General features: G+C 40.3%; 1 protein-coding gene across 1 annotated transcript; it reads right to left on the reverse strand.

Annotated features, from left to right (window-relative positions):
* Positions 1–3,002: 3,002 nt before the first annotated feature.
* Positions 3,003–8,625, reverse strand: LOC102479263 (inactive ribonuclease-like protein 9). Its single transcript, XM_006163081.2, has 2 exons — positions 8,525–8,625; positions 3,003–3,981 (listed from the first exon to the last, which is right to left on the reverse strand). The coding sequence occupies exon 2, from the start codon at positions 3,965–3,967 to the stop codon at positions 3,308–3,310; it is 660 nt and encodes a 219-aa protein (XP_006163143.1). The 5' UTR covers positions 3,968–3,981; positions 8,525–8,625; the 3' UTR covers positions 3,003–3,307.
* Positions 8,626–19,716: the final 11,091 nt, after the last annotated feature.

Here is a 19,716-nt window from a genome sequence, read left to right on the forward strand (position 1 = left end):
TACCCAGTATACACTGTAATACTTGCTATCATCAACAAATAATTTTCCACTTCTTGTTTCATATATATATGTGTTGTATATATATGTGTGTACGTGTATATATATATATATAAAAACACTTCCCCCTATTTCTCACCCTCTGCCATTTTCCACCTCCTCCCCCACACTGTCTTTGGTACCTGCAGTTGATTCAGAAAGTTTTAAAGAATGATAATAACAACGAGATGTTAAAAATTTGGGGAGAAAAGGAGGGATATTTTTACCTAAGCTGAACAGATAGATTTTGTCTATCATCACTGAGTCTCCAGCCTCTTTCTGAGGTGATCTATTCTCAGATGCAACTACTGGAAAGTGAGGAAAAGAACTGTGGATAACTTGACTACGCCAAAAAGTGAGAAATTGTTTATAGTTTTGTAAGCACTGATGCCTACGCTAATGTAAAGACACAGCAATTCACATGATTACCATTGACAATTAAGAAGTTCTTTGGGAGCTGTTTTCCTAAGTATATAATGATGTTTATCCTGAGATGCCCATTCTCTGGACTTACTCCTAAAAAAACAGGTAAATATCCACAAACAAAGCATCGGAAAAAATATTACTGAAAAGTCTCAAAGAGATTTGTGTTCTCTTAGTGTCAGATTGTGTCATCAGTCAGAAAATGCCAAACTGTTGACTCCCAAAATATTTAGACATGAAGCCATTTTAAAGCTGAGGTGTGTACTGGTATGTTCAGGAAAGCTATGCTCTAAACCCATCTCCTAGATTCCCGAAATATTCTGACAAGGTAGGGCACCCTGGTCTTCTCTCTGTCTCTGGCTGTCTATCTGTCTGTCTCATGCTCTCTCTATATATACATACATTTTTAATTAAAAAAAAGTTTTTTCAAGCACCTCTCCTCACCTTGAGCCTTTTCTTTTGCTTGTTAATTTCAGAAGCCATTTTAAAGCTGAGGTGTGTCCTGGTGTGTCCAGGAAAGCTGTGCTCTAAACCCATCTCCTAGACTCCCGAAATATTCAGACAAGAAGCCATTTTAAAGCAGAGGTGTGTTATGCTGTGTTCAGAAAACTTATACTCTAAACTCATCTCCTAGACTCCAGAAATATTCAGACAAGGTAAGGCACCCTCGTCTTCTCTCTGTCTCTGGCTGTCTATCTTTCTGTCTCATGCTCTCTCTATATATAAATTTTCGATTTTTTTTTTTTTTTTTTACTTTTTCAAGCACCTCTCCTCACCTTAGGCCTCTTCTTTCACTTGTTAATTTCAGAAGCCATTTTAAAGCTGAGCTGTGTTCTGGTGTGTTTTTTATTCTTTTTTAGTAGTATTTTTCTTTTTTGCTTATATTTTTGTAACCTTACTTTCTTACTCTAAGCTTCACTCTCCACACACTTAATGTCTAAATAGGCCTAAGTGCACAGTAGCCAAGAATCTCAATACTTTTAGAGTCATTGAAATCCTCAACGCTTATTGAACCTCCTGCTTTAATGAAGAAATTTCTTTTTATAAATCTGAACTCCTAATCTTAGTGTTGACACCACATTGCAAAGCACTGTCGAGGAAAGATTTTTGTCACAGAATGACCAGAAACAACCATAGAGGCACAAGAGACATGAGAAACCAAGAAAATATCTCTCCCCTAAGAGAATAGAACAATCTCTCATCATCCACAGACAGTACAGTAGAATTCATGGAAAAGTCTGATAGAGACTTCAGAATATTCATAGTGACAAAATTAAATAAGATGCAAGAGCTGAGGGATAATGAACTCCAGAAGATGCAGGAGAAAAGAGATGACGAGTTCCAGGAGGTATTGAAGTTCTTTCATGATCTGAAAGAAGAAATACACACCATAAAAAAAGAATCAAGTGGAACTATTAGAGATGAAGGCTGCCATTCAGGAAATCAAAACCTCCCTTGAAAGTATTAAAAACAGATTAGTCCATGCAGAAAATCAAATCTTAGATGTTGAAAGCAAAACCTCTGATCTAGAAAAAAACAAAAAAACAAAAAACAAAAAAAAACCCTGAGAAAATAACCCCCCGCCAAAAAAATGAGAATACTATACAAGAAATACTAGACAGCATTAAACACCCAAACATCCAGATAATCAGTTTCCCAGATGGTGAGGAAACTAATAAGGGCATTGATAATTTATTCCATGAAATCTTGGAAGAAAACTTTCCAAATCTAGAGAGGCATTCAAATATCCAGGACCAAGAAATACAAAGGACCCCTAATAGAATCAACCCAAGAAGATTTTCTCCAAGGCACATCATAGCCAGACTGGTCAAATCTACAAAGACAAGATACTAAATTGGCAAGAAAGATACATCAGGTTACTTATAAATAAGGCTAACCTGAGACCTCTCATCAGAAACAATGCGAGCAAGGAAACAATGGGAACATATATTCAAAGTGTTTAGTGAAAAACAGTTTCAACCAAGAATACTATACCCCTCAAGATTATCCTTCATATGGAAAGAAAGCATGAAAACATTCTCAGATAAACAAGACCTGAAAGAATTTGCCAGTAGCAGACCTAGTCTTCAAGTTCTGAAAGGAGTGCTCAACCAGGAAAACTAAAGACACATACAGAAATAAGAAAACAAAAGGCAAACAAGAAAATGACCAAATTAATGCTAAGGACAAGAAATATCAACAACAACTTTGAATGTTAACTCTCAGAATTTAAACGGGAAGATTGGTCCACAGTAACTCTGCATGTTCAACTGAAGGGAGTTTGAACATAAGACTGAACTAGCAAAATAGGATTTTATGACTTTTGAGTAAAACATTATTGATTCTTTTTTTTTTTTAACTATGCTTTGTTTTCCCAATTTAAACATTTTACTTTTTGGGGGTTGTTGATAGGTTCAGCAATTTGTTGAAATATTTTTCTAGTTTGTTTCTTTAAATGGAAATATCAACTTTTCTTCCTTCCTGAAAAAAAAAGGAAAATGCCAAACCTGGAAACTCCATATAACCATAGCAGAGCCACCACACTAGGTTGAAGCACTTTAATCTTTCTGATGAACTACAGAATCACACAATTATGTCTTTGGAGCAACTTCAGGCAAGGGTTTCCTGTTCCTTGTGGTGTGGTTGTCCTTTCACTGCAGGCTTTCATGCACATAAATATTTAAAATATGCCAACACGTGTGACTGGCATGAGGCCACATCTCAGAACAGTATCTGTGAAACTGATGTTGTACTCAGGTAGCATAAGGGAACATGGGAGGAAGTGAGGAAGTGGATGATTACCATGAATTGAATCAAAATGGCCATTTCTCAACTTGATCTGTAAGGATCACAGTGGAGAGGGTGATACGCTCCAACCCAGGTCGTCTTCTGAAGGGTCAATTGGTTCTGGTAAAATATAATCATCTGACTCGATTTCATTTTCAGTTGGCATGCTAATATCATCTACATTATCAGGAACAAGCTCTTGGATTCTATCTTCCCATTGACAAGTGATAAAGGCATATCCCCTCTTATAAGTTGACTCAAACGTGCACTCTGGCATCTGGGTTCCTGCTATTAACTTACAGTAAAGTCCTTCTACTAGATTCTTGCTCATGTTACATTTCCTAACTCCATTCTTACATTGCACATATCTGTGGCGACAAGACTGTTTCAGCTCATCATATGGGGTCAGGAGAAAGTAGTGTTCCTTCACACACTTAAACCTGTGGTGAACATTTCTATCCTTGATTGTATCAGTACAATAGTAATTATCTAATAATGGTCTTCCAGGTTGAATAATGGTAAACCTTATGAACTTCTCTTTCGTAGGTGGTCGGGTAGCCCCTGTACCCAAAACTTCCTCCACATAATCTTCAAACTCTTCTTCTACATCAGGAGGTAAATAAAAATTTGATTCCTCCCTGAAAAACTGCAACGGCTTCAATGACTGCAGCAGCAGTAGCAGCAGGAGCAGGGGGTGTGCGGTGAGCAGCATCCTTGTCATTTTTCCTCTAGAGACTGAAAGACACAAGGAAATAGGCTTTGTTGTGAGAATGTGCTTGCTCCCATTTCCCGAGCAGGCCACACTTCTGCCACCTCTTGCAGTTCTGAACACTAAGATTCTGGACCTTTTTAAAATCAATGACTCAGAATCCATTTAAATTTCTCTGAATTAGTAACAAAAATGAACTGACTAGGCTTATTGTCAGTCTGGAGACTGTGGGTTAGAGAGGGAAAGGTGAGAGGAGAACGAGAAAGAGAGTCAGGAGGAAAAGAGGAAAGATTGAGGAATCGACAACGAGAGCTGTAGGGCAGGGGGGAAGCAGAGAGGAGATCAAGACAACAGTGGGGACAGAGGGAGGCGAGGGCGAGGAGGGGCACAGGCGCTCTCTGTGGGGAACAAGCGTATCTCTTCCCTTCCTAGGAGCTGAGAACTTGCTGTGAAAATTACCATCAGTGACTTTCCCTCTTTTCATTAATATCCAGCTTTGATGAAGAAAATTCCTTAGCGTCTTCCTTTCTCCTTTTTCTCATATCTGGCCATAGGTGCCCTTGAGGAAGGAGTCAAGCCAGGCCCAAGTTAGAGAAGCCAAGATACATAGGTTCTTGAAGTCAAACTAAAATAAACATGACAGTGAGCTACAGCAGCTAGCATAATGGGCAGAGATAAAGCCTAAGCAATTACACCTATCGTCACCACCCAACTATCCTGTGATCAAGACATAATTTTTGTACAGTTTCTGAGGGTGTAGGCCACCTCTCTCTGTGGAGGAAGGTTGCTTAAAATCTTACATTAGTTCTGGCGAGATCCGGGTTCAAGCCCAGTTCCATCTAATTCCCAATCTCTGTCCTTCACTGCTGTTCTATGGTCTCCACCAGTCCAGTTTCCCTGTCTGAGGCTAGACTGTATTTGTCTCCAGCCTGTCTTCTGAGCTCTATAAAAAGAGACTAACAGAAACACGGTGATGCCTGAAAGGGCAGTGCCACGACTGTCTTTGAGCCACTGAGCGCTATGACAGAGTGGTCCACGTTCCAGGCGGCCTAGCTGTGCTGTTGCAGAAGCAGCGTCCTGGGTTTTCTTACTGTGTGCTCTTGATGTAAGTCTCCCTGAGGCGGCCTGAGTGGGTGTCTAAGAGTGGAGTCACAGAGACCCTGGACTCCTGCGATGGAGATGGAGCAGCTCCAGTTCCAGGTTCCATAGCAGGGTTTTACATTTGTGAGTAGGAAAAGTAGGAAACGCTGACCTTAAACAGGTAGATACTGGGGCACACATTGGAAAGTGGAGAGAATAGGAAAATAGAGCATAAGAGGGCAAAGAATGGGAAAAGAAAGGAAAAACAACTAACTTGGTGTTGGGAGGGTGGGAGCCTTGTGACTGTTTCACAGCCCAGACCTCCCACCCCTGCATTCACTCCCTCATCAGTGTCCTTTAGTGTCCTCCGGGCAAGACTGATGCCACTGTGACAGGCTGCAGAGATCTGCACATAGGCTTAAAGAACGCAAAGCCTCTGTGACATTTATTTGTTTTTGTTTTGTATTTTAATTTGGTAGAGGATATACATGCTTGCTGGACGGAGAGAGAAAAAGAGAAAGAGGATAAGTAAGAAAGCTATCCCCAGGGTGATGGCCATTCTGCAATCCCTTTTCATCCATTCTCATGATTTGGGGCACACACGTGTGCATGCATGTCTGACACATGTTTCAGCACGAAGGCCAGGACTGGAACCATGCAGTCTCCCCTATGGAATCCCACTTTCTCAACCACCCTGACACCAGTCAGCCCCTTTCTGTAACATCTAGGGCTGGAGAGAATAAGGACAGCAAATGCATGAATAAGAGTTCAAGTCCTGTGGCCTCACCTTTGTGACTTCTGAGGACATGCACAGGGCCTGTACTGGACACCTCTTCAGTCTTTAAAAACTCTAACCTCTTGGGACCAGCAGTTAGTGTAATGGCTATGTTGCTGGACTCCCACATAGTCGACCGCAGTTCAAGTCCCGGACCCTGTGGCTTAAACTCACGCCGGGCACGTGTGCGCGCGTGTCCAAGTTCATTGAGAGGAGAATGGAGGAGAAGGGATTGTGGCATGGCCATCCTCTGGGGGGTGAATTCTCGCTTTCTGTCTCTCTGTCTCTGTCTTTCTGGCGAGTGCACACGCCCTATAGCAAAAACCTCTAAAAACAAACTCTAACCTCTTAATCCTTTACATATGAGTTCAATCTTTGGTTTCATACTTCTCAAAGTCTGTTCTCATAAAAGTATGTGCACGGGGCTTCAGGTGACATGGTAGATTGCAGTCTGAGTCCCAGATTTGGAGGCTTGGTTTCTTACCTTCCCTTTTTCTCTCTTTCTCTGTGTCTCTCTCCAGTCAAAGAGAAAAACAATAATGATAAATAAAATTTAGTAAATAATTCTTTTTCTTAAAAAAGAGAGAGTTTTGCTATAGAGTGTGTGCTCTCACCAGAGAAACATACAGAGACAGAAACACAGAAAGCAAGAAATCACTCCCCAGCAGGGATGGCCACACCACAATCTCCTCTCCTCCATTTTCCCCTCGGGATCTTGGGCACCCACGCACACGTGCCTGGTGTGTTACATCACCAGGTCCAGGACTCTAACTGTGGCCCACTATGTGGGAATCCAGTGATGTAATGATTACACCATCTTCTGGTCCCTAAATAAATAATTCTTTAATGAAAAAAGTATACATTTTCATTTATACTGTAGTTTTTAAAATATTTTATTTATTTATTTATTTATTTCCAGAGGGTGCTTGCATTTGCCACACACAGAGAGATAGCGAGAGGGAGAAGGAGAAAGGACCTCTCTCGGTGGGGTTGATATACAGCTGTCCTCTCTCCTTCATTTCTCCATTCTGTCATGAATTTGGCTTGCATGCACACGTGTCCACTGTGTTACCTGATCTACCAGTATTTGAACCTTTGTTGGTCTAATGGGATCTGGCTCACATAATTAACTGCTGCACTATAGTGCTGGCACTTAACAGATTTTTTTTCAAGAACTGTTTATTTCATTTTATTTATTATTATCATTCTTATTGTTTAATTAGACAGGAGAGAGTCAGAGAGAGAGAAAGGGAAAGTGAGAAAGCAAGCAGCTAGGTCTGGGAATCAAAACATAATGGAACATGTGGGAGTCCAGCACCTCAACCACCACACCAGCTGCTGGTCCTCATTCACTTTAATAGATCTTTTTAAGCACTATTGCAGGGGCCAGCAGTTGGTGTGATTAAGGCAACTGGATTTTTATAAGGTCAACTGTAGTTTGAGTCCTGGACCTGTTCGTTTGAAAATCACACTGGGCCCATGGGCATGCATGCCCAGAATCCAAAAAGGAAAATAAATAAGAAGATATTATGGAGAATGGAGAGGATGGGATTTCAGAGTGGCCATCCCCTTGGGAGTGATTTTCACCTTCCCTCTCACTGGTGTGTGCTACACTGTATAACAACAATAAAAAACAAAAAAACCTTGGGAAAAAAAAGAAAAAAGAAAGCAAGATTTTTGGGACATATCCTACAAAGAGTCATCAGTGGATAATGATCATGTAATAATTATATAACCTCAATCATAAAAGGAAAAACTCAAATTGTATCTTTCAAATTGGCAAGATTATAATACTTTATAAATGCAATGCTGGTGAGAGCATGATAAGCAATTATACATTTCTTTTTTTTTAAGAATTATTTTATTTAACTTTATTTCTTTATTTTAATATGACCAGAGAGGGGCAGAGTGAGAGAGAGAAAGTAAGAAAGCAAGCTGCCAGCTCCGGTACTTGAACTGTGGTTGACCATGTGGGAGCCCAGTGTCCTCAATCAACATGCCACCTGCCAACCCTAGCAATTATACATTTCTAATAAGGAAGAAATTGTTATGATTTTTTAAGAAAAAGTTAGGAAATATAATTAAAAAACTTTAAAAATCGAACCACGGTCAACTACATGGGAGTCCAGCGACATAGCCATTATGCTAACTGCTGGACCTTCAATTAAACATTTCTAATGAGGAAAACATTGTCATGATTTTTTGTGAGCAAATTAGGAAATATAATTAAAAAACAAAAAATTGAGTCTTTCCCCAGTATTTTTATAGCCAGAATTCTCAGCTATAATAATTCTTATGGAAAGATGAACTTCAAGTTTTACTTAAGACAGACCAAATTTGAAATTAGAAAATATAAATACCCAAAAATGTGGGAAAGGATGAATAGATCAGATGTGCTCCTAGAAATGACAGTAAGCGTGACAACCATAATAATAACCATTTCGATGAGAGCTAATATATATTGAAGCAGTCAGTATTCTACATTCGAGGAACTACATATTCTTAGAATAGACCATTTTCCAGAACTTACAAATACACTAACCAATTAAATCCTGGGGGTATGGGATATTTCGTATTATCAGAGCACAGCAATAGAACGTCTGGCTGGCAGTGGGAGAAATGCCAAATCACCTGAAATGCGAGAGGAGCTGCACTGCCTCACAGACAACGGATGGTCAGGAGGCACAGCGGGAGGAAGAAATCCAAGTCCTCACCGGACTCTCGCCTCCACGACTCTCTTGTGCCCTTCTTTGGACTGACTTCTTTCTCAGTGGAGTGTCTCAGGTGACAACAAAGGCAATCCCCGGCCCCTCTGGAGTCTTATATTCAGAGTCAGAGTAGGAAATCCATCCTCTTCCCACTTTCCACATGGACAGTGACTTCAGATTGGCCAAGCGGGTGTCATGCAGGCACGTGGCATTCTCTGAATGGTCAACCTGAAACTCATGTCTTTCTCTGGAAAGCAAAGCCCTACCTATACAATAAACAGAATTGTAACTGCTGACAGAAGGACCATTCCCCACTACGTAAAAAACGGAATGGAGACAGACTGGAAAAAAAGCAAAAGAGCATTACAAATGACTGTGGGAAAAGTTAAACTTTATTCTCTATGACATGATCAGTATAGATTATAAGGGAGGGAGAAGAAATAATGAAATAAAATCTTAATAAAATATGATTTCTAAATGAGTTATTTCTTCTTATTTAAAAATTCAAATCTTACTGCTTTTAATTGTCAGAGGGAACATGCAGTTGCCAGAGCATGAGAGACAAAGATAAAGCACCCCCCAACACAGTTTTCCTCCATGTCTTGAAAATTTGGGGCATGGAGACACACACCCACTCAAAGCATTTTTTTTTTAGCCCCTGGGGCTGGGACACTACAGTTGGCCAGGTGAGCTCCAACTTCTCATGCACAGCCCTGAATCACTGTGTTGCTGGGACCACACCACTCTGACCTCTAAAACAGTCAGTTTTATAATTCAAGAAAGTACCAATATAATGTCATTGGGACATGAACTTTATGGATCTGGGTTGGGCGTGCTCATAAATATTAAGTGCCAATTTTCCAAAGCCTCATTATGCTATTAGTTAACTTCCACTTTTTAGTATTAGGAAAAGTCAGTTCCTTAGTTTTAGTTGTTGAGTAAAGATAAACTGTTAAATCTCAGTCCTTAGAAGTACACTAACCTTTGTGAGTAAATCCCAAGCTCTTTTTTTAGTTAAATTCAGTAAGGAAAATGTAGACTAACCAGCTTCAAATCTGTACTTCTCTTGAACATTTTGAGGCCATGTGCACGCATCAGACCTTTACACCCTAGACAAAATGGAAATGGTTTGGGAACACACGGATGGTGCTGTTGCCCTTGTGGGTAATAAATGTCTCAGCGGGTTTGCTGGTCTGTCAGGTTTCGCTCCAAAACATTTCTTCCAATGGGTCACTGTAAAGACCTTAATGCCATAGCTTCCAAAGGCACGGAGATTAGATATTTGCAAAACAAAAACTCCCCAGTAATTGAAAATCGGCCCTCAGAGCATAACTGTGCAGGACTTTGACACTTTATTTGCACACATGGAGTTAACCAGCTTTGGGATCACAGAAATGTCTTTGAAATACATTGAAGTGTTTTGTTTTGTTTTTACAAATTTATATTTATCTGTGTCTTCTTTAGATGTTTTATTGTATTAGTCAAAAAAATCTTATAAGATTTATTTAGGTAGATTTTTTTCTATTTTTTTTCTAAAACATTAGTGTGAGTTTAGAAGATATACGCCAGATAGGGCCACAGGGTTTGTATAATTGTATAATATGGTCTTTCTCAGAATCAGTAATGGAAGAAAAATAGAAGTATGGAATATATAAAGACAGAATAACTTATATATTTTGCAGTGGAAAAGGAAAACTAATCCGATGAACCAGTAGACTCAGTATTAAGAAAAAAGTAACAGATCCCAGTATTCACACTACACACACCTTAATTTGTGATGGACAAGAGATCAAATTTATTTTTTAAAAATAACATTAAGAACACTGAATAAGGGCTCAGCAGATGGCGTGGTGGTTAAGAGCGCTGGATGTCCATGTGGCCGACCACAGTTTGAGTCCTGGACCTGGTGGCTTGGTTTCTCACTTTTCCCCTCTCTCTCACACTCTGTCCCTCTCTGGTCAAATTAAACAATAAATAAATAAAGTTAAATCAAATTATTAAATTAAATCAGCACACTGAATAAACTAGAGTAGACTATTTTTCATAGTATAGGCATTAATAAAGGATGTCTTTGGACCAGCAATTGGCGTAATGGCTATGTCGCTGGACTCACACATAGTCAACCGTGGTTTGAACCCAGACCCGGTGACTTAAACTCACACCGAGCATGTGTGCATAAGTGCCCAAGATCCTGAGAGGAGTATAGAGGAGAAGGGATTGCGGTGTGGCCATCCCCCTGGGGGATGATTTCTCGCTTTCTGTCTCTCTGTCTGTCTCTGTCTTTGTGGCGAGTGCATGCACTCTGTAGCAAAAACCTCTCCTAAATAAATAAATAAATAAATGATATCATTATTAAACTAGAGCACAGCCACAAAGAAAATTATGAAATTCTTGATCACACACACAAAGACTACTTCACATACCATATACAGGAGTATGCAGAAAATCTCACCTAAAATGAATAACAAACTAATACTCTCCCATGTTCTGTGTTACACCCTGGTAGGGGATAAATTTAGCTCCTTAAACTTTGGTCATCTACCAGTGGAAGTATGTTCCTTTTTATGTTTTGTTTTGTTTTTGTTTGGTTTTGGAGAGGTTTTTTGCTATAGGGCACATGTGCTCTCCAGAAAGACAGCAAGAGACTGAAAGACAGAAAGTGAAAAATCACCTCCCAGAGGGGATGGTCACACCATAATCCCTTCTCCGCCATTCTCCTCTCGGGATCTTGGGCAAAAACGCACAGGTGCCCGGTATGAGTTTAAGTCACCGGGTCCGGGACTCAAACCACAGTAGACTACATGGGAGTCCAGTGATGTAGCCATTGCACCATTTGCTGGTCCCAGTATGTTCCATTTAAGGCCAGATACCCCTGATTGCCTCACTATCAATGGCATGTACTTCACAAAATCATTTTCTGTGAATTGAAAAGAACTTGCACTACTAAAAATAATAATAACTGTAGGTCTCGTAGATGTCTCTTGACTGAGGACATGATGAAGGTCTCATTTTGACTAACATTAGCATTTTCATACCCTGTTTGCACCACTAACCAGAGAGTGAGAGAAGTAACCATTTTGCTGTTTCCTGTTCTCACAAGGTGCGTCACAGTAGGTTCTAGGGTGAGAAAAACAGGAGTTGCGACATGCAGTCACGCTGAGAGGAACACTGAAATGGTTGGGATCATTTCATTGTCCGTCTCTATTCAGATTTACTCACGTGAGCTGTTCGTTCTAATCTCTTCCTTTCCTACATCAGGATCTGTGTGGGTCTGTGAAGAAGGCCTAGCAGGTCCTCGACTAGCACAGCCTCAGTGGCACCTGGTCAACCTCATTCCTGAGTCCTTTCTCATTCCCGTGGAATGTGCACTCCAATTCATGCATTTCTCAGCTTTGCATCACCTACTGTGGGTGCTTGTTATGAGTGCAATTCTGCCATGGTGTCTGCTTTCCACAGAAGAGAAAAGAAAGACCATTTATTTCACTAAACTTGTAGAGAACCTGGTTTTCATTAGAGAGCACATGTGCTTGTGGGAGTTGGAGGCAGAGAAAGTGAGAAATCACCTCCCCCCTGGTGGTGGCCATGCTGCATTCTCTTCTTCATTCTCCCCTTGGGATTTTGGGCATGTGTGCACATGAGCCCAGCATGTTTTTCAAGTCCCCAAGTCTGGGAACTGCACGTTGGGCTATGTGCAATCCAGCTGCCTTAACCACCATGCCACTCACTGGCTCAAGACCCTGTTTTGATAAAAAACAAAAACAAAACAAAACAAAAAACACCAACTTTAGATTTGGATTTAAAATAGAAAAAAATTTAAAAGACAAAAAGAATTAGGACCATCTTCCAGCCAAAACAGAATAACATGGAATTCATTTACCTTTTTACCTGGCACAATGAAAACAACAACAATAAAATGTGAAAACTATTTCTAAGACGCTGAACATAAGGCAACGAAACACAATGCTCAGGGACCAACAAGAAACAAGGTGAGCCCCACAGTGACCCAGCTTACTGTCTTGCGGGAGATTTCAGGCAACGGTGAAAAGACAGGACTTAGGATGAGCCTGCAGACTACCTCAATTGAAGACATAGACCTGAGAGGCCAAAGAAACTTCCATCCACAGGACAAAGTACCAGAAACGAGAGTGCTGCATCAGGACAAACCCCGCAGATCTGCCAAGAGCTCCCCTCGAGTATTCAGCCCTGGACCGTTTACTACGTGTGTGGAAGAAAACCGCCTGAGCCTGGGAAACGAACACCTGAAAGAGTCAAAAGGAACAACGCCTACTCCCACCAGCCAGACTGAAAAGGTGAAAAATCATGGAACATTAGGTAGAGTCCTTAGGGTTGTCTAGCTTCAAGAATAGCGACTAATTAGCCCTAGACTGAGCCCTGCAGGCTTGCCTAACAAACCATGAAATCAAGACCCAAAAGGATCAAAGTGGTTTTAAATAGCTTATCAGTATCTCTGAACAAAGTTCAGAAAGACATATAGGAATACACAAATATCCTTGCACGGTAAACCAACAATGCAGATTTCAAAACATCTGAAATCAAAGAATACGTCATGCTATAGTTCCAATTTTTGTTCCTTTCTGGACTTATGCTTAAATTTAATCTCTGTTGTAACAATATTCAGAGGTGGGGCTTTGGGCCAGCAGGTGGCACGATTAAGGAAGCTAGATCCTTCATGGCCGACCTCGCGGTTCAAGTCCCAGACTAAGTGATTTAAAAATTATCATGGGCACCTGTGCATGCATGCCCAACATCCTGAGAGAAGGGACTATGTCATGGATATCCACACCCAAAGGTGAGTTTTGAGTTTCTCTGTCTCTGTGTCTCTCTCCAGCGAGCACACATGTCATTTAATATACCAAAAAAAGAAAAAGAAAAAGAAAAAAAAAAGAAAAAGAAAATATTGGGGACCAGCAGACGGCGTAATGAGTATGTCGCTGGACTGCCATATCATTGACCATGGTTCAAGTTCCAGACCCAGTGGCTTAAATTCATGCTGGTGCGTGTGCATACACACCCAAAATCCCAAGAGGAAAATGGAGGAGAAGGGATAGTGGCATGGCCACCCTACGGGGGATGTGGGGAGGTGGATTTCTGGCTTTCTGTCTCTCTCTTTCCAGTTAGTGCACATGCCCTGTAGCAAAAAATCTCTTTCTTAAAAAAAAAAAAAAGAGGGACCAAGCAGTTAGCGTAATGGCTATGTCCCTGGACTCCCATGCAGTTGACCGTGGTTCGAGTTCTGGACCCGGTGGCTTAAACTCATGCTGGGTATGTGTGTGTGCATGCACAAGATCCCGAGAGGAGAATGGAGAAGGGATTGTGGTGTGGCCATCCCCTCTGGGGGGTGATTTTTCGCTTTCTGTCTCTCTGTCTCTCTCTGTCTTTCTGGTGAGCACATGCCCTATAGCAAAAACCTCTCCAAAAAAAAAAGAGAGAGAGAGAGAGAAAATATGAATAGGTTGGGCTTTAAGACACAACTGGATTATGAGGGCATAGCCCTCCAGAACAGATCAAGGACATTATCACAGAAATTGATTAGTTATTATAAAGTGTGTTAATTATAAAAGGGGGGAGTTTGACCGGTTTTGATCTTCTCACGCACAGGCTTTCACCTTACACTGTACTGCCATAAGATAATCCTCACCAGATGCCAGTTCACACACAGACCTTGTATTTCTCAGCCCCTAGAACCATGAGCTAAATAAACCTCGATCCTCCATAAGTTACCCAGTTATAACAACAGAAAACGGACAGCAGGCATGTAAAGCATCAACAACAACAACAAAACCTGTAAAGAGAAGAATTAACCAATCAATGGAAACTGAACCAGAGCAGTCACATATTTTAGAATGAACAGAGAAGTACACCAAAATGATTATTAGGACCTAATTCTAATTGGACAAAAAGCTAAGTAGAATTTTGTTGATAGACAAACAACAAAAATTGAACTTAGGAGATAAAAACTACAACATGAAATATGAGCAAATACACTGATTAGGGTGAACCACAGTTTAAACACTGCATTAAAAATAGTATGCAATAAATACGAGTGACCTCATATACAGATCATTAAAGTCCCTGAAGGGAAGGACTTAGAAAATAAATAAATAAATAAATAGAGGCCAAAGGGGCCAATAGGTGGTGACTAAGGTGTTGGACTGTCATGTGGCCAACTCTGTCTTTGAGTCCTGGACCCAGCAACTTGAAAGTCACTCCAGGCCCCTGTGGGTGGATGACCAAAATCCCAAGAGTAGAATGGAGGAGAAGTGATATGGACGCCTCCCTAGGTCTCTCTGGTGAGTATTTTTGTCCTATGGCAAAAAACTAAAAATAGAGGAAAACAAAATAGAAAAAAAGGTAAAAAATTGTCAAACCTTAATGGAAAGCATAAATTCATAGATACAAAAAGCTCAGCAAACCCCAAGTACCAAAACATAAAGAAAATATTCCAAGATACAATATACTTAAATGGGGGAGGAGGGTGGGTGGAAAGAAAGCTGTGATAAAGAAAAGAGTTGAGAAGCAAACTCAGAAAAAAATGACATGTTATCAGGCCAGTGACTTGATGTTTAAGACAGCTGGATATCACATGGCTGACTAAAGGTCCGAGTCTCAGACCTGGCAGCTTAAACAGCATGTATGTCCAAAATTTTGACAGGAGAATGGGAGAGACTGTAGAGTGACCATTTCCCCTAGGGATGTTTTCTCACTTTTTCTCTCTCTCTTTGCTTCTCTCTAGCAAGTGCACATATCCTATAGCAAACTAAAAGGGAAAGAAAAGAAAAAGATGTTATTATCAGAAAAACAAAGATGAAGGTGTCCTTTTCTCTCTGTCTCTCTGCCTCTTTCTGTCTCTCTGTCTTTTCATTTTTTTAATTTTTCTTTTTTTTTTTAATTTTTAAAGTGAAGTATTTTCTTGGCTCTGAAATCCTCCTTTATCTTCGTAATAATCTTCTCCCCTTTTTCCCCTCCCATCTAGGAAAAGCAGAAAGGACAGGCCAGAAGACTGAGTCTGCCACGAGAGCTGAGATCTAGTACTTTCACACACGTGGTTTTCATTTTTTTGTTTTTTTAAGTTAACAAAGAAATCCTTTTTTGTTTGTTTGTTTTATCCTTCTTTTCTCTTGTTTCTTTTTCTGTTTTCTTATCCTTTTTCATCTGCTTCATCACTTTGCTGCTCAACCTCCATGCACTGAGTGTCTAGACAAGTCTAAGTGAATAGTAGCCAAGCATCTGAATACAGTTAGGGTCTTCATATTCCTCAATTCCCACTGAATCTATGACACAAAGGGAGAAAAACAGAACACCAAAGAGTTTACAGATTACCTCCTCCTGTGAAGAAGAAACGAATAACTCATCTGATGACTAGAAATCACTGCAGAAGCACAAGAAATATGAGAAACCAAGAAAATATCTCTCCCCCAAGGGAAAAGAATAACTCCTCTTTATCCATAGACAGTACAATGGGAATGTCTGATAAAGAATTTAGAGTATTCATAGTGACAAAACTAACATCGATGGAAGAGAAGAGAGACAATGAACAGCAGAAAAAAAAAGTCACTGAGTTCCAGGAGGTGAAGAAGTTCTTGTGAGAGTTGAATGAGGAAATACACACCATAAAAAAGAATCAAATGGAACTATTGGAGATGAAGGCTATAATACAGGAAGTCAAAACCTCCTTTGAAAGTATTAAAAGCAGACTAGATCATACAGAAAATTGAATCTCAGATGTAGAAGACAGAATTGCTAGACTAGTAAAAAATTCTATTTCACCACGTTTGAACTGGTGAAATAGAATTTTATGACTTTTGACTAAAACATTTCTGACCTGCTATGCTTTGTTTTCCAGAGTTAAGGAGTTTTGTCTTCTCTTGAACCGTGGACAGGTCCATGTACCTACTATTCGAACAGAAGCCTAACCTGTTTCCAGGCTTTAAGTCTTAGGCAAACTTCTCTTAACATTTTCTTATTTTGATTTATTAAAGCTAAAACTGCCTTTCTTGAAATAAAGAAAAAACTATTTAATGACCACAGTAAGCTATAGTCTCAGCTAGGTGCTACTTTATAGTATATTCAATCTACCCACACAGTTTCATGTCTAAAGTCAACTTTTGTTCACAGATAGGTATATATCAGCTGAACTTACTATTGAAAGTATGTAGATTAATTTAGATATTTTGTGAATCAATGAAACGTGGAAAAGAATAAAGGAATGAAAAGCAACTGAAGATACCACAGACAGGGTGGGAGGAGGATGGAAAATGGCAGAGGTGAGAAATGGGAGGAAATATATACATACAAGAGACAAGAAATGGAAAATTATTTGTTGACAATAACGTATGAGTAAGCCACTTTGCAGTGTATTCTGGCTGGAAAATCACATTTAGTATGCTGTGGTGATGTTCACTGAAATGATGTAAAATAAACATTCTCCTCTTGGGATCTTGGGCATGCACGCACACGCACCCAGTGTGAGTTTAAGCCACTGGGTCTGGGACTCGAATTACATGGGAGTTCAGCTACATAGCCATTATACCAACTGCTGATCCCAAATAATTCTTTTTTTAAAAAAATTCAAATTTTGTTGTTGTTATTACTAATAAATCTCCTTTGGGGTTAAGTGACTTTTTAAGGAGCATAGGGCCCACTCCCAACACCTATAAAATGTACAAGGATTTGTCTGTGATGTTGCAAAGGCCTCCTTCCTTCAGTAACTTTTTGGGCATTTGAAGCCAGGGATTTGCTTTCATTTCAGAAATGTTATTTAAGAGAAATTTAGCATGCTTTATGTTGGAAAAATAGAGGGAATAGTTAAAGATGAGAAGAGTGCTTTTTTTTTTAGTTAATAATTTTTTATTAGCACAACTATTACAAACTGATTTTTTCAGTACATGAATATAATGTCTAAGGATTAAATCAGGGTGCTTAGTATACCCGTCATCGCAACCATTTGAACATGATATACAACAAATTGTCATTAATCATTCTCCCCACTAGACATTGTAACTTCTGCCTGTCCGTGATTTTGTTTCTGTTAATCAACATCCTTCTATCACATCCCTCCCCATGCACAAACACACACACAATTCTTCTCAGCATTCCACATCTGAAAGAGTATGTATTTTATGTTAAATAACCCCTTTCAGCATCTCTTCTGCAATTCTCTCTATTACCCTATTCTCGACTTCCTTTCCCTGTCACTCTCTCTCTTCTGCAGCTCTTTTCATCATTGGATTTGTCTCCTTTATTACTTCATTTCCCGTCCTCAAGTTTTTCCACTCAGCTACAGGGATATCATGCATATCAATCATTTTTCTTCCTTTTTTTTTTTTATAATTGCCAGAGGGTGCAAAGGGAGACAGAGAGACATAAACAGAGAGAGAGAGGAGAGGGAGAAAGCATCCCCCATGGGGTGGCATCATAACGTAATCCCTCTCCTTCCTTTCTCTATCCTTTCAGGATTTGGGGCACACATATGTGCTTAGTGTGCTCCCTGAGCCACCAGGGCTGGGACTGGAACTGTTTAGTCGGCCATGTGAGATCCAGCTACCTAAACCACCAGGCCACAGCACTGGCGCCCAGTTATTTTTCTAATGAAGCGTGAGGGACATGTAGACTCTTTCTAGCCAGGTGGAGCTTGTAAACTTGGGTGGACTGAGATGACAGAATGAGAAAGGACCAAGGAAGGGCACTGAGACAAGGCTACCATAGGGGTGACAACAAGGACATACCACGTTTGTGGACAGCAAAGAGAGCAGCCTCCAAACAAGGGGGCAGGTGCTAGAGACAGGGTAAGTAAGAAGAGAATGGAGCACTAAGGGCCTTAAAAGTCAGCCTGGGAAACTCCAGTGGGAAGCTACAAGAAAAAGGGAGCCCTCTATGGTTTGAAAACAGAAAAGGGACATTATGAAAAGTTAGTATTTTTAAATCTGCCTATCATTCTCATGAGCAACCTTTGAATGCACACGATGTCAAAAGGGTGACAGGTTTTGGGGGCAGGAAGCGCTGGCCCTCAGGAGCACTGCCTGTCCACACCCACGCCTTTGCAGAACACACAGTGTGATGCTGAGATAGATCCTGGGAGGCCAGGGTACCAAAGAACCGGAACTCAGAGCTCCGGACTCCTTCAGAGACGTGGAAAAGCTTGGTCTTAACTAAGCCTCTTTAAAGGATTTTGTTGGTCTAGAAAGAGGTGTCCATTCTGGGTCTTTGTTCTTCTCTTTTGGTGAGGAAAAGAAATCTTTACTAAACTGTGAACTATGTTTGGTTTGCTTTTTCTTACACGTTGCAAAAAAACTCTCCCACAGTTTAAATAGATATTGTCTCTGTGGCCGATGTGCCGCTCAACCACGCTGGTAATCAGTTATTCAAATTTTAACTGGATTCTAATCAAGATGAGACCACTTAGACTGTTTTTCTGTAAGTGGAACTCACCCTTCTGTGTGATTATTGAGTGGCAGCATCAGACTCATCTCATGAAACTACCTCTGGAATGGAAAGCATCTCCCTTCTTGAGTCATGGGTTCTCCTCCTACAGAGAAGAGGCCTTTGAGACCCAGGCATTTTCCTCTATCACGCTTTCCTCTGTCAAGTACATACTTGTCTGGCCAAATCTAGTGACTTTTCACTTAAGCAGCCGCCACCCTGATGAGGAAAACTAGGTCGGAAGATCCAAAAAGGTAACTGTAATGCTACATGTTGGTTAATTGTCAGTTTTACAGGTCCAGTGTAAGGGAATTCTGCACCAAACGTACATGCTAAATGCCGTGGGAAAGACTGATAAGAAAAGAGTCCCGTACAACAGGAAAAATGCTACAGTAATGTAACATTCACTTACATGTAGTTATTTAAAATTAGAATACTACCGAGGAGTGGTTTCAGAATGACCTGGAGATGTTAGAAGAGGAACGGGAGCAGGTAGGCATACATCAATAAGCAGGATAACTTATACAGAATGTTGAACCATGTGGACTTACAGATAAATAACTGGTTGTGATAAAACTCTGCAATATCTGAAAACCACAGAATTAAAGGTCCACCCAGCCTGGTGCTGGGCATAGATTTTCTATTCCCCATTTTTCTTTTTTCTTTTTTTTAAATGATTTCACTTTATTTATTTTTTCAATTCGACGAGAGAGAGAGAGAGAGAGAGAGAAAGTGAGAAAGCAAGCTGGCAGGTTCGG

Source organism: Tupaia chinensis, unplaced genomic scaffold, assembly GCF_000334495.1.
Source record: "Tupaia chinensis unplaced genomic scaffold, TupChi_1.0 Scaffold141372_1, whole genome shotgun sequence".
In the NCBI taxonomy this organism is placed as follows: Eukaryota; Metazoa; Chordata; class Mammalia; order Scandentia; family Tupaiidae; genus Tupaia; species Tupaia belangeri.